Source organism: Lutra lutra, chromosome 4 (assembly GCF_902655055.1).
Source record: "Lutra lutra chromosome 4, mLutLut1.2, whole genome shotgun sequence".
Classification (NCBI taxonomy): Eukaryota; Metazoa; Chordata; class Mammalia; order Carnivora; family Mustelidae; genus Lutra; species Lutra lutra.
In genome coordinates this window covers 153,331,512-153,344,697 of record NC_062281.1, presented here as the reverse complement: position 1 = coordinate 153,344,697, position 13,186 = coordinate 153,331,512, and the positions used below count along the sequence as shown (strand labels likewise).

Below are 13,186 nucleotides of genomic sequence, written 5' to 3'. Positions count from 1 at the left end.
TTCCCCTTTCAAGGAGAGTTCACAAAAATTCCAATTTGTGAGACCGAATGACCAGAAATGTCCTAAAGTGTTCTAAACTTAGGATGGGACTCTCATGTTACACGTATTTTAGGGAAATGTCTGTTGTGTGTATCCATGTGTACGAACCTTAGCTCTTCTATCTCTGCTTTTAGGCCTGACAACCAACTCGGGTGACTTTAAGAGTCCTAGCAAACACTCCCAAGCAGTAGTCATTCAGCTACAAAGCTCGTATTTCTTGCTCCTGGAACAGACCAGGCCGGGGGCCAGGTGATGAGCAGCTTTACTCCTTCCAACGAGTGACCCTACCAAAGCCTATGGCCTGGTTATCACTGGTATCCAGCTGAGGGCAAGTGCCCAAACCTCACGTGGGAGGTCTTTCCCAATTCTGTTCACGTCTCATGAAGATAGGAGACACCTGAGTACAAGGGAGGCTGGGGAATGCAGTTTTAGCAGCTTGAAGGAGGGGGTTTAGTGACCAAGTGGACAAGCCAGGACAACAGCTCCTGATGACCACATCCAATGCCCTAAGAAGCTGTCTTCTTCCTGAGCTACCACCACCATTCACCTGGGCCCTTCTCATGGGTCCCCCAGCTTCTAGTGGGATCCCACTCCCACCTACACCAGGTCACACTGACCAGCAGCAGAAGTCCAAAAACGGGGAAGATTGGCCATAATCTCCCGGCCCCACCAAAGCTGGCCCTCCCCCGTGCCACCCTTCAGCCCTTGACCATTGGCATGCAGATCCAGAGCGGGGAACCCACTGGCAGCGAGGCCCATGCCTGACTCCATGTTAAGGTCCCCCGAACAGGAAACAACGAAGGCTGGTTTCCAGGTCACACTTTTATTTTTACAGAAGCAGCAGCCGCGCAGCCATGGGGATGTGCGTGTTCTGGACAGCGGGCACGGCTCCTGTGCTGCCAAGAGCCTGCCAGGGGACGCTCGGGCCCTTCTCCTTGGTCCCCAGGGTCACGGGAAACGTAAAAGCCACACACCAGGCACTGCCGCACGCATCCCCCACCCCTTCCCCTTCCGTAATAGCTAAGGAAAGGATGCATCCTTCCGGCAGAAGAGACCGGCTGCAATTCGGGTTCTATAGAAAACCCGCGTGCAGCCAGAGGAACTCGGGGCTCTGGAGGGGAAAGGCCTATTCTTTTACTTTGCACACACACTCACCCCGGAGCCAAGTTTCACTCCCATGAAACCACTGCATGGACAGGGACAGGGCCAGCTACAGGACGAAGCCTGTCGCGTGGCCCACCATGCTTGGGGGTCGGACCGTCGGGGCACCAGATGACGGGAACAGAACATAAACCTGAGGCTACTGTGATCCCGAGACCTTCCCTTCCAAGCCCCAGTTTCCGGGTGAGGTCTGTGAAGGGCAGGATTTTGGTTTTTCTAGGACTAAGGGCGATAGAGGCTGTTAGCAGCTCTGGCTACCCTCCCAGTGGCTTAAGGAGGGGGGCCCTCTGGCGGAATGCCAGGGCCTTCTGGGCTGGGCCCCTCTGCTCGGGCTAACCATTCCTCCACAAGAAGCAGGATCATCAGTTTAGCGTCGAGTGAGAAGCGCTGGAGCCCACCGGGAGGGCAAAGGCCAGAATTCACGCGCTCTGCAGACAAGTTGGAGAATGAGGTTTCTTATTTTTCTCATGCCCCCTCCAGAGGCCAAATGGGTAAGGGGGGGGGGTTCCTTTGCCTTCTGAGTGCCACGAATGCACCCAGCACTCACAGGACCACATAGGGACGCCTGGCAGGGAGCTGGGCCCACGGGGGTATGGCCAAGCACCGTCGGGGAAAGCCTGGCTCCATTGGGATTCTGGCAACCAGCAGTGACAGGACAGACCCTTTCCTGAGAGCCACGGGTGTACTTCTCCCAGAGTGATGGGAGAGCTGGCCTTGGACTGAAGGAAGGACCTCACATGAGACACAACCCCCATGTCCACGTGGAGGGTGGGTGAGGGGCTGCAGCTCGGAGATGACTCGCCCACGGTCGCTGGGCTTACTGACAAGACAGCGGGGACAGAGCCTCCCCGTGCACTGCTCATGCGCGCACTCTCAGCATGTCGCTGCTGGGCAGAGTTCACTCCATCCTCGCTCCCTACTCGACCTTCTCAGGTGCTGGGTCCTCCATGGAGGCCAGGCTGTTCTTCAGATGGACTCGAAGAACCAAACAGGCTTTCACAAGTCGGGGAGGATCTAGGGAGGCTCCCTTCCTTCTGGAAGGGAAACGGGGCTAATTTTCTCTGAGCTTAGGATTTGTAAGGCACTGAAATTAACTACAGCTGAGGGCAGGGGAGAACCAAGGGAGCAGTGGTTGGAGAAATCAAGCCTCTGGGCCCCACAGTGAGAATCTGCACCAAGTCTCCATCTACTTGCTTGGTAGGGTCCACCCCCCCCCCCCCCACTGCATGCCGCAGAGCAGCGTAGAGGCACCCCCCTCGCCCCCGTAACTAGGCAGGCTCTGGGGACTGGAAGAGGCACGGAGGGTTGGGGAGTCAAAGACGGGCGTGGGTGCTCCGGCCTCAGTTCAGAGCGGGAGCCACTCCACCTGGGCTGGGACAGGAGCCAGCCCTGAAACGTCTTCTCCGAGGGCATGGTCCTCGCTGAGACGTGGGTGACGGCTGGGGTGGGTGTGCAAGCCTGAGCCGGAAGGAGGAAGGGGCAGGGCGTCACCAAGGACAGCAGAGGGAATTTTGGATGGGGACTTGGCTTTGGCACAGCACACTGTGGGCCTGCCTGCCCTGTTGCCCTCCGGAGACCCGGGGGAGAGAGAGAGGCACCTTCCTTCCTTCTCTCTGTGAGGGGTGCTCCTGGCCGGCTGAAGCAATAGCGGGGGTGACTCTGGACCGTCCCCTTCACCCTGCCAACCAAATCTGGGCCCAGGTGACCTCACATGAGGCCCTCCTGGACTTGGTGCTGAACCCACAGCTCGCCAAGCAGACATGGTGCTGAGTGGGAGGCCACAGCCGGCACAGCAGAATCCTCAGGGTCCCTGGCGAGACGGCCACTGGTCCCGGATGTCCACGGCCGGCAGGCAGGCAGGCACTGTGACCCCGTTTCAACAGATGGGCAACTGGGTACAGAGGGGCTGGGTGACCCGGCCACAGTCACACAGCTCACGAGGGGCTGAAATGGGAACTGGACTTAGCAACATCTGACTCCAGAGCCCACGTCCTTTGCCCTCCACTCGGCTGCCCCTGGGAGCTGGAGCTAGCCATCGGGGCAGTCCGGGTGGGATTTCTGGAAGGGGTTCTTTCTGAAAGCCTGGATCTGGGAGAGTAGCCAAGCTTGAGTGAAGAGAAGATGCCTCCTGGACCTGGGGACAGGGCCCCCCAACATGTCTGTCTATTTCGGGCGGCCCCGGTCAGTGCCTGGCGGCCTTGCAGATCTTGTCATACACCTCGGGGAAGGCGTCCTTGCAACCGAGACGCTCCCGCAGCCTGTGGTACAGGGAGCCGTCGAACATCTCCCAGAACTCCTCCCGGCTCATGTAGCAGTCGGCATACAGCATCTGGAACCTGGGAAACACAGGAGGGTGAGGCTGCCCGGAGGGGAAGGGGCCCGAGAGGCCCCCGCTGGGTCCCTGATGGGCTGCAGGAAGCGCTCATGGAGGATTTCCCATTTACCACCTGCTGCCCAGGTGGGGTGGGGGCGGGGCAGGAGTGCTTGCCCCCACATCCATCACCCCCAAACTTTGATCAAAGCCCTGTGTTGTCCGTTGCCCTCCACTGCTCAGGAGGCTTGGCTTTCCGTCACCGTGGACTTGGGGCTTTCCCAGACCTGGAATCATACAGTACTCCTTTCTCCTGGTTTTTTGAGTCCGCATAACTATTCTGAGATGTGTCCACATTAAGTCCATCAAGGGTTTGTTCCAGGCTGGTTTCTGAGCTATGCTGTCCTGGGCCTCTGTGTGTGTGTGTGGCTTTCAGTCACCACTCCCTCCCTCCTTCGCTGTGCTCTTCCAACTCTGAGCAACAGCCCAGAACCTATCTAAAACCACATCACTATGTGCCCTGGGACGCAGAGCAGTGGTCCTGGGGCTCTGTGCTGAGCACCTGTTGGATGCCGGCGTGCTTACGGGAGGGGTGCAAGGAAGGGGGTGAGAAATCCCACCTGCAGACTTCCATAGGGTGCTTTCCAAACCAGAGGGCGACTGGGGCTCCGCACTCCCTCAGCAACCAGCAGGCCTGGCTCTGGGGGTGCCTGCCTTGACCTTCCTCTACACCCCCAGCAGCAGAGCCCTGGTGCTGGTGGCCTGGGGAAGCAGGCCATGCTCAGGGCCACTCACCCATGCACGCTTCGGACGAACTTCTCTAACTGTCGCATGCAGGACCTGGCTTCAAAGTGCTTCACACGTGGTTCCCCATAGGCTCCAATGTCGACATAGAGCTCGGCCTCGTCTCCCTTGGGGTGCACCAGGCCCGGCTGGCTGGGCAGGATGAACGGGCACAGCCAGATGGGGTAGACCTGGGTGGACCAGGGAAAGGGGCATTGGTGCTTTTCCTGCAACAGGGGCCAGGCTCAGGGCGGACCCATTCCACCCTTACCCAGGGACCCCTCCCTTTGTCTGCCCACTGCTTCACTCCCAATCCCCAAGGCTATGGCTGACAGCAGCAGACTCCCATGCCTTCTCTCCTTTCAGGGCCATCACGGGGCAGGCCCATTTTACAGCCGGGAACACTGAGGTCCCAGGCGTCCCATCCCCTGCTCACGTGGATGTCACTGTGGAAGGTGTGCACTGCCTGCGACAGGCATTTCATGGGCACCAGCATGTCCTGGACCACGTGGTGCTGCTCATACAGCTTGCGCAGGGTCTCGCCTTGGGTCAGCTTCAGGAGCGAGATCTTGGGAGGCACCATCCATCCAAAGAGGTAGCGGAAGACGGGGTTGTTGCCGAAGGGGATGATGTCCTGAAAGACAAAGGTTGGCGGTGGAGAGAAGGGCCAGCAGGGCCGAGGGTCCCGTGGGCTAGGGCTCAGGTCCTCGCTCAGGGCTCCATGTGCACTCCTGTGTGGAGGGGAACAGTGGTGCCCAGGACTGGCCCAGCTGGGTCTGGGTTTGAGTCTCAGCTCTGGCCTTTACCTGCTACGATGACCTTGGGCTAGTGACTTTAACCTCTTTGGGCTTAGTTTCCTTATCTGTAAAATGGGACTGGAGGGAATAACGAAATAATGCCTAGAAGGCCTGTAGCCCAGTGCTAGGAGCAAAATAAGATCACTGTAATTGTGCTGTGGAGGTCAGGGTGGCTGGCACACAGAAGGCACTTCGTCAGTGGCTGAGAAATAAATGTTACTGAACAAGAAGAGCAATTATGGGAGAGCTTAAGCAATTCCCCTCAAGTCACAGCCAAGGGCTGCTCTTATTGGCGGGGGCGGGGTAGGGGAGGAGGTCTGGCTCAGGGTCAGCCACAGGCCCACTGGTTCACAGCATCTCCCGAGGGGCCCTCTCGACTCCTGTGTAAAATGTGACAGCTCCCCACCCCTCCATGCGCAAAAACAAACTCTGTCATCTTTCAAGGGCAAGCTTGACGGCTGGCCTCCAACCCTGGGGCAGAACAAGCCACTTCTCTCCTATGCCTGTGGCCCTTCACAGCCTGCCTGCCTCCTCCAACTCAGCTTCCCCAGAGACCCTCCTAAGCATAGGCTGGCTTCCTCTTCTGTGCTCAACCCACCACCGGGAAGGAGCCCCCTCCCTCAGCACTGCTTCTGACAATGCCCCATGTCGCCCACCAGCTGGTCACCCTGCCCCAACAGTATAGACTTGTGGTCCCTTCCGTCACTATCCTCCTCCCTTGCTCCAAGCCTGTCTTTTGGAATGTAAAGGAATGCTCTTGGCTTCAAGAGGGCTACCCCACTCTTTTTTTTTTTTTTTTCTTAACGAGGAGGGACTTTTTTTAAGATTTCATTTATTTATTTCAGACAGAGAGAGCGAGCACCTGCGCATGAGCTGGGGAAGGAGCAGAGGGAGAGAGACGAGCAGATTCTGCACTGAGCGCAGGGCCAGATGTGAGGCTCCATCTGACGACCCGGAGACCAGGACCCGGGCTGAAATCAAGGGTCAGATGCTCTGCCGACTGAACCACCCAGGTGCCCCCGAGGACATTCCTTTATTCGTTAAATAATTACGAGGTCCTATGAGGTCTGGTATGAGGTTCCATGCTGGGTGCTGGGGATACCAAAATAACAGAGACATGGTCCCTATCCCTGTCCTGAGGAGTTGAAGAGACAGGCCACACACAGGACTACAGTGGGGGAAGAGCCAGGACAAACAGACGCAGGGCCCACATCAGACTAGGGGTCGGGGTGGCTTCCCAAAGGAACCCAGGTGCTAAGCTTTGCAAGCCGAGTGACCCTCCCTCCTCTCCCCTGGGACGAGCTCTCCGACTGGCAGCACACTCTTATGAGGGAGGGACCCATCTGCGCCTGGCCCTGCCCGGCTCTGCAATCCAGGCACCTGCACGGACGCTGGCACAGGACTGGAGGACACTGTGTAGCTCGGCTTTTATTGTTTCTGCGCTTGTTTTTGGAACAGCCACACACACCCACAGTAGAAATCCCAGCCATCCAAAGGTCAGGCCTCCTCTCACATCCTCCCGTGTACCCCCTAGTCCTGACCCCACTTCATTCTTCCCCAACTCAACTTCTGTCCCCTCCCCAGAGGCAGCCGTTGTTAGGAATGATCTGTGTCCCTTCCTAGAGACACTCGCTGCGTTGACGTGCAGGTAGGCGTAGAGACCGACAGCTCACAAGTGGCGGCATCTCACAGCCTCGTGCTTCTCACCTCCTCCTGTGCCTCGGTGCATAGCCAGCCAGCACACGCTTGGTTGTGGGTGCCACCCCTGCTCTGCGGGGACCCACACACCACAGCTCCTGGGACAAATCTGGCCCACGAATAAAGCCCTGCTAGGACACAGCCATGCCCCCGCATTTCCGTGCTGTCTGTGGCTGCTTCCAGGCTGTAAGGGCAGAGTGGCCTCTGGAGAGACTTCACAGTCCACAAACCCCTAACGGTCATTTTGGCCCTTTCCAGTATGCTGATCATTGCCCTCCTGTGTGGATGGACCCTGCTGACTTAATCAGTTCTGTACGGATAAGCATTTAGAGGATTTCCAGACCATTCCAGTGAGTATCCTTTCTACATGTGTCTTAGCCAAAATCCTAGAAGTGGAAAATTCTGGTTCAAACCCTGTGTGCCATTTTAATAGGTTATCTCAAGAACGGGTGACAGGGCACACGCTCCCACATGACACCAGGGGGCGCTGTTTCCCCCACGCCCAGGCCAAGCGGTGTTGTCAAACTTCTGCCTTGCGGCCACCCTGCCGATAAAAACTGGGACTCTGGCAGTTTTGTTTGGCCTGGCTTTAATGGAGTGAGACCTGTCATCTCTCTCAGGTTTAAAAGCCATTTATATGTTTCTCTTTAAAACAGTTAGCCAGAATCCTTTTCCAGAATCTCAACTCAGAAAAGTTCAAGTGTTTAACAGTGAGCCCCGCCCTCCTTCTTTTGCTCCTGTCTACCCCATGATTCGTCCCTCTGCCTCTGAGTGACCTCAGGCCCTGTGTCCCTGGCTTCAGTTCCAGTCTCTTGCTCTCGTCTGCCTTTGCCGTTTACCTGTGTCCAGCCTGCTCTGCTCTGTGGGATCCCATGACAGATTCAGGGGGCCTGGCCCGAGCCAGGCCCCCAAGCCCCAAAGGCAGGCCCCATGGCAATGGCATTCGAAGAAACCTGAACCACCAAGAACCCTATCTAACACTTCCTCCTGGTGCTACTTCCCTGTATTAGCCAACCACTTATGCTGGCTGGAAAGGAGGACGTAAAAGGGAAGGGAAAGAGGGGGCTGCCCAGAGTCCTCTTTCTCTTCAGTCCTTGCTTACTCACCAGTAAGCCACACTAGAGTGCTGGTAGAATGTGAATGTTACCAGGAAGGGAGATAAACACAACTGAGGTAGTTTCGTGCAGCACCTCCACTGGGCCACTAGGAATGAAATACATTCACGTGAAGAGCTCAATACTCCTATATTTCTATTGAAGGGATGAACAGTAAATTTGTTCCAATAATTTATTTTCTTGGGGGGCGCCTGGGTGGCTCAGTGGGTTAAAGCCCCTGCCTTCAGGTCAGGCCATGATCCCAGGGTCCTGGGATGGAGCCCCTCATCCGTCTTTCTGCTCAGCGGGGAGCGTGCTTCCCTCCTCTCTCTCTCTGCCTGCCTCTCTGCCGACTTGTGATCTCTGTCAAATAAATAAACAAAATCTTTTAAAAAAGTTATTTTCTTTACTTAGAACATTAAATAGCAAATTGAAGGGGGACTCTCGTAGGATCTTTGACAGAACTCTTTCCCGGCTTTTTGCACTGGGCCCGCAGATCACGTGGCTGGCCTTGACCCCGCCCCCCCCATATTGCTGATTAACTGAACTGGGTGAAGGAAGGCCTGGCCCCGGAGTGACAGGATTGGATGAGAGGTTCAGCACCTGTGGCTGATTAAAGGGTGGATTCAGCACGGAGGAACCAGGGTGGAGGGCTGCCTGAGGGAGGAGAAGTTCACCCCCAGGGAGGGGGAAAGGCAGGTACTTGACATCGTCTTCTTTGTAGAAGTCTGGGCTTCTGCAACTCTACTGTGGTGGATGCTGTGGTGCTCCGCCCAGATGCCCTGTGTGCAAATCTCAGGTGTAAGACACCCATCCTACCAGACTCTTCCTTTCACCTCGGCAGGACAGCCAGTGCTTCGCGGCACATAAATAGAAGACAAACCTCATTATGAATCCTAGCTCTGTGCTTTAAAAAAAAAAACCAACACAAATTCTTACTCCTGAAACCAATACTACACTATAATGTTAACTAACTTGAATTAGAAAAAAACAACAAAACACCCACAAATGCTTTGCTACTCCTTTCTTCAAAGAGGGTGGAGTGTGATTTGCCTCGCCCTGATGCGAGCTGGACTTGCTCTAACAAGCGGCGGATGGCAGGGCTGGCGGAATGTGAGGACATGGGCCCTGTAAGGCATTGGGGCTCCTCCTCGGTCTCTCTCCTGGACGGCTCCCGCCACCCTGTCCTGAGGACACTCGAGCAGCCCACACGGCAAGGAACAGAGGCCTCTTGTTAACAACCGTGTGAGAGAACCTTCTGGAAAATAGATCATCCCCTCGCAAGCCTCCAGATGACACTGGACTACAGCCCTGAGCTGAAGCCACCCACATTAGTTCCCCCCCCAATCCCTGACAATCAGAAAACTGTGAGATAACAGAAAATAATAAAAAGAAACAGTTGTTTCAATCCTCTAACTTTGGGATAGTTCATTATGCAGCAAGTTATAATTACACTTGATCTCTTTCTGAGTTGTGTTACTTTGGACAACCTAAGCCTAGTTTTCCCCATCTGCAAAATGGAAAAGACACAAGGACCCACCCTTCTGGGGCTGTTAGGAAGTTTGAGATAATCCGTATATGTTTGGCGTAACAGCTAACATGCAAAGCGATTACTGTGTCCTATTGTTACCTTTCCGATGTTCCTCTCAGGATCCCTTGCTGGTCCTCTTTCTTTTCCTGTCCCTTAAATCATCTTCTTGCCCCTGACAAAGGCACACCTCCCACAATCCTAGCACTGCTCTTGGCAAGCACAGAGAGGGAACCAGGTCTTTTGCATTTGGCAAAATGCCCACCACTGACAGTGGCCAAGGGAGCTCACCTGGGGGAGGGGGGCGGGTCCCGAGCTCCCAGGCGCTGATGAGCCCTCCACCCCCCACTCCTGCAACCCCTCACCACAGCCCCACCACTTCGGCCTGTGAGACATGGCCCAGAGTTAGGACAGATCACCTTCTCTTAGGAGACGGCCAGCTCTAACTCCTTCATGCCCATCAGCCCTGTTTAACCTGGTCATCACGGCTTCCAGGAGCCCAGTGACCTACCGTGATGCAACACGTCTTAGTCTGACTCCACCCGGCCCTGTCCCCTTATCTCCCAAGCTGTCCTCCATGTCCTCGTGGTGTGACATCAGCAAAACCCCTCTATCCTCAGTCTCTTCGCTTGACATTGTCTCCGTCTGCCTGCTCTTAGCTGGGCCCTGGCTGGGCCCAGCAGGCCTCACTGCCATCATTTCCTCTCCCACGACCGTCTGGGGTGGATGGAGGCGGGGTGCGGGGGGGATCCTCCTGCTACCTCCTCGCTGCTTCTGGCTTGCTATTCCTCTCCTCAGCAACTTTGGTGCAAGTTGTACAACATGACCAATGCACTAAATACCACTAAATGGTACACTTTAAAAGGTTATTTCTAGGTTACAGGACATAGAAAAAAAAGAACCCAGGTAGCCTCATTGAGGACCCATGCTCTGGCTCTTTCTCTGCCTGGCTCATCCCCCCACCCTAGCCCCCACCATGTTCAGGTCCCTATGCACAAGTCACCCCCAGAGAGGCCTTCTCTATCGTCCCTCTTTAAAATGTCACTGCACCTCACCCCTCCACGCATAACAGCAAATTCTTGCTCACCTTTCAAGGCCAAGCTCGATGGCCACCTCTGACCTTAGGCAGAACGAGCCGCCTCCCCTTCTGGTTCCTGTGGCCCATCACTGTGTCAGGGCGTGTCGGCTTGGTCAGGCTACCGTACCTCAAAGGCAGAGCACATGTGTGTGCGCCCAAGCACCTGGCCCGCACCCCCGCACGGAGCAGCCGCTCTGGGACAGGCTGCTGTGTTCAAGTGAAAGCGGTCTGCTCCCCTTGGAAGGAGAGGACTGTGGTGTCATGTCCACGGGCACTCCCGGTCCTCGGGACAGGGCTGCTCTTGCCCTCAGGGAGGAAGTGTGGCCACAGTGCCAGCTGCCCTGGTTCCCTGCCCGTCCGGCTGGGAAACCCGAGCCTCACCTGGAGCTCCCAGAAGATGCTGCGCGTGTGGCGGTGGTAGTAGTGTCTCAAGGGAATGTACTCCAGGCCCTCCCGGTTCGTCTTCAGGTAGTTCTCCACGTGCTTGAAGAACCAGGGCTTGTAGTAATTGCCAATGCTGTTCAGCTGAAATGACAGAGGGCGTGGTGTCAGCCCACCAATGACGGCCGGACGCCGTCGGGCCGGAACGGTGATACCTGGCTTCGGTTCAGCACCCCTGGCCTTTCCAAAGCTTTCGTGTCTGTCACCACCCTTGGGAGTCCTGAGAGCCCGGGGAGGCTGAGCAACCAGGGGCACTCTCTCGCAGAGCGAGGTTTTGTGGTGTGCCCAGGGCCAGCAGCTGCCAAAGGTCTAGAGAGCTCAACCACCCCTCCTGCTCAGGGACAGAACCCAGAGGGACGCCTCCCCTCCCACCCCCTCCACCAAGTCCCGTGGCCAGCAACACTAACTGACATGGCACTCCCCCTGCCGAGACCAAACCCCACGACCCTCTGGGTGCCGTGTCCCGGCAGGCAGCTCCCCCACCCGTAGAGGAAGCTCCCAGAGTGAACCTAATGCTTCCTGGCACCAGGCCCCCTGGCTTCCAATGCCTAAATCTGATAATGAGACAGCCTTCAGTCCCAAACGGTTCAGGACTTCACCTGCTGGGGGCCTCCGCCTGACTTAGCCCCTCTGGGCCTCAGGGTTCTCGTGCATGGAACGAATTCCGGGCAGGTGCCTTTGGAGAGAGGCAGAGCTCCAAAGCTGGGGCCAGACCCTGGCCCCTGTCACCCACTGGCTCTGTGACCTGAGGCCGGTCACTCTCTCAGCCTCTCTTTTCACATATAAAATGGCAATAAAACTATAGACTTCGGGGGAGGTATTCTGTGTCTATCAGAACTCACACACACATGTTGCAGACACTCAGGCCCCACATCAGACCACCTTCCCGGGGGTGGGAGAGGCTCCCGAGTTTGATGGGGCAGGTGAGATCACACCCAGCTGGGCAGCAGCACCGGGTGAAGTGGGAGCCGAGAGCAGCGGCCATGTAGCAGAGGTCGGATGCTGCCGCGGAACCATCGGGGAGGTCAGGGCAGGAGCAGAGGCAAGATGAGCTTTCCCAGCGTAGCTAATGGAGGAGACTAATCACACTAACACACTCCTTGACGGGCTGGCGCTGGGCACTGTGTCCCTTTCACAACCTTGCAAGTCAGAACTGTCCTTGTCTCCCCGAGGAGGAGGAGGAGAATAATCAGGGTTGAACAGAGCGCCTGAGGCCACCCAGCTGCCAAGGGGCAGGGCAAGGACTCAAGCCTGTTCCACGTTGCACAACGAGGCCAGGGTTGGGCAGTGGGGAACTTGAATCATGCGCTCTGGAATGTGAGCATTATTAAAACAAAAAACAAAGAACAATCACTATTTTCTCCCGATTCCAAAAACAAAGTAAACGCCTCGTAGGAACTTCAAATGCTGCAGAAATACGCAACTTGGCAGGAGAGACCTTGCAGCCTCGTGCTCCAGTGTAACTACTAACACCGATGTGTACCCAGGAGGTTTTCTTTTCTGTGCGTTCACATGATTTTATAAACATGGGATCGTCCTGCGCAGTTTGCAGACTCGCTTGTCCTACAACACACGGGGCTGGTGCTGGGCAGGCCACTCTGAGCCCTGCTTTCGTTCTGGCAAAATGGAGCTATTCCCAGCCCTGGAGTGGCTGCAGAGACCAGAAAAGCCGACGAGGAAGGCGGCCACCATGGCACCTTCCCCCTGGGCACAGGGGTCAGTTCCCAGCCCTCTCCCCATCCCCTCCCCCAGGAGCCTTTGGCCCCCATCTCCAGGAGCAACACTCCAGCCCCTCTGGGTGTCCCCTCGTGCAGCAGGCCACTATGCTGGCAGGAATCTGGGGCCACGAGGTGCCAGGAAGCTGGGCTAAAGAGCCTGTTGGTGCAAGTCTGTTTGAGTGCGGCTGGCATGGCAGAGCAAAGGACACTGTGTGCTGGCCTCTGCCCGCTGGTACAAGGACAGTGAAACCCAACAGGAGCAGAGCTACCTGATCTAACCCTGGGGTAGGGGGGACTGGCTGCACACCTGGCCATGGCACCAGCTGCATAACGGAATCGAGGCTGGGGCGTACCTGGGTTCAGGCGCTCCCCGTGTTCCTCGGACTCAGTAGGAACCTTCATACTGACAAGCCCAGGAGATGCCAAAGAACCCAGATCGTGCGTCTCTCCCAGGGCTCAGGTCCGCTGTGGCAGCCAGGTGGCCCCATGAGTCGCAGGTCCAGCCTGAGCACTCAGGGAGCACGCCACTCCTTAGCTC

General features: G+C 56.6%; 1 protein-coding gene across 1 annotated transcript in view; it reads right to left on the bottom strand.

The window, feature by feature from the left end:
- Positions 1–846: 846 nt before the first annotated feature.
- DHCR24 (24-dehydrocholesterol reductase) overlaps positions 847–13,186 on the bottom strand; it is a 37,609-nt gene continuing 25,269 nt past the window's right edge. Inside the window, exons 6-9 of the mRNA XM_047725809.1 lie at positions 10,871–11,014; positions 4,731–4,928; positions 4,307–4,485; positions 847–3,536 (exon numbers count right to left, since the gene is read on the bottom strand). Coding sequence (XP_047581765.1) covers positions 3,383–3,536; positions 4,307–4,485; positions 4,731–4,928; positions 10,871–11,014 — 675 coding nt within the window. The 3' untranslated portion in view covers positions 847–3,382. The remainder of the gene's footprint in view (positions 3,537–4,306; positions 4,486–4,730; positions 4,929–10,870; positions 11,015–13,186) is intronic.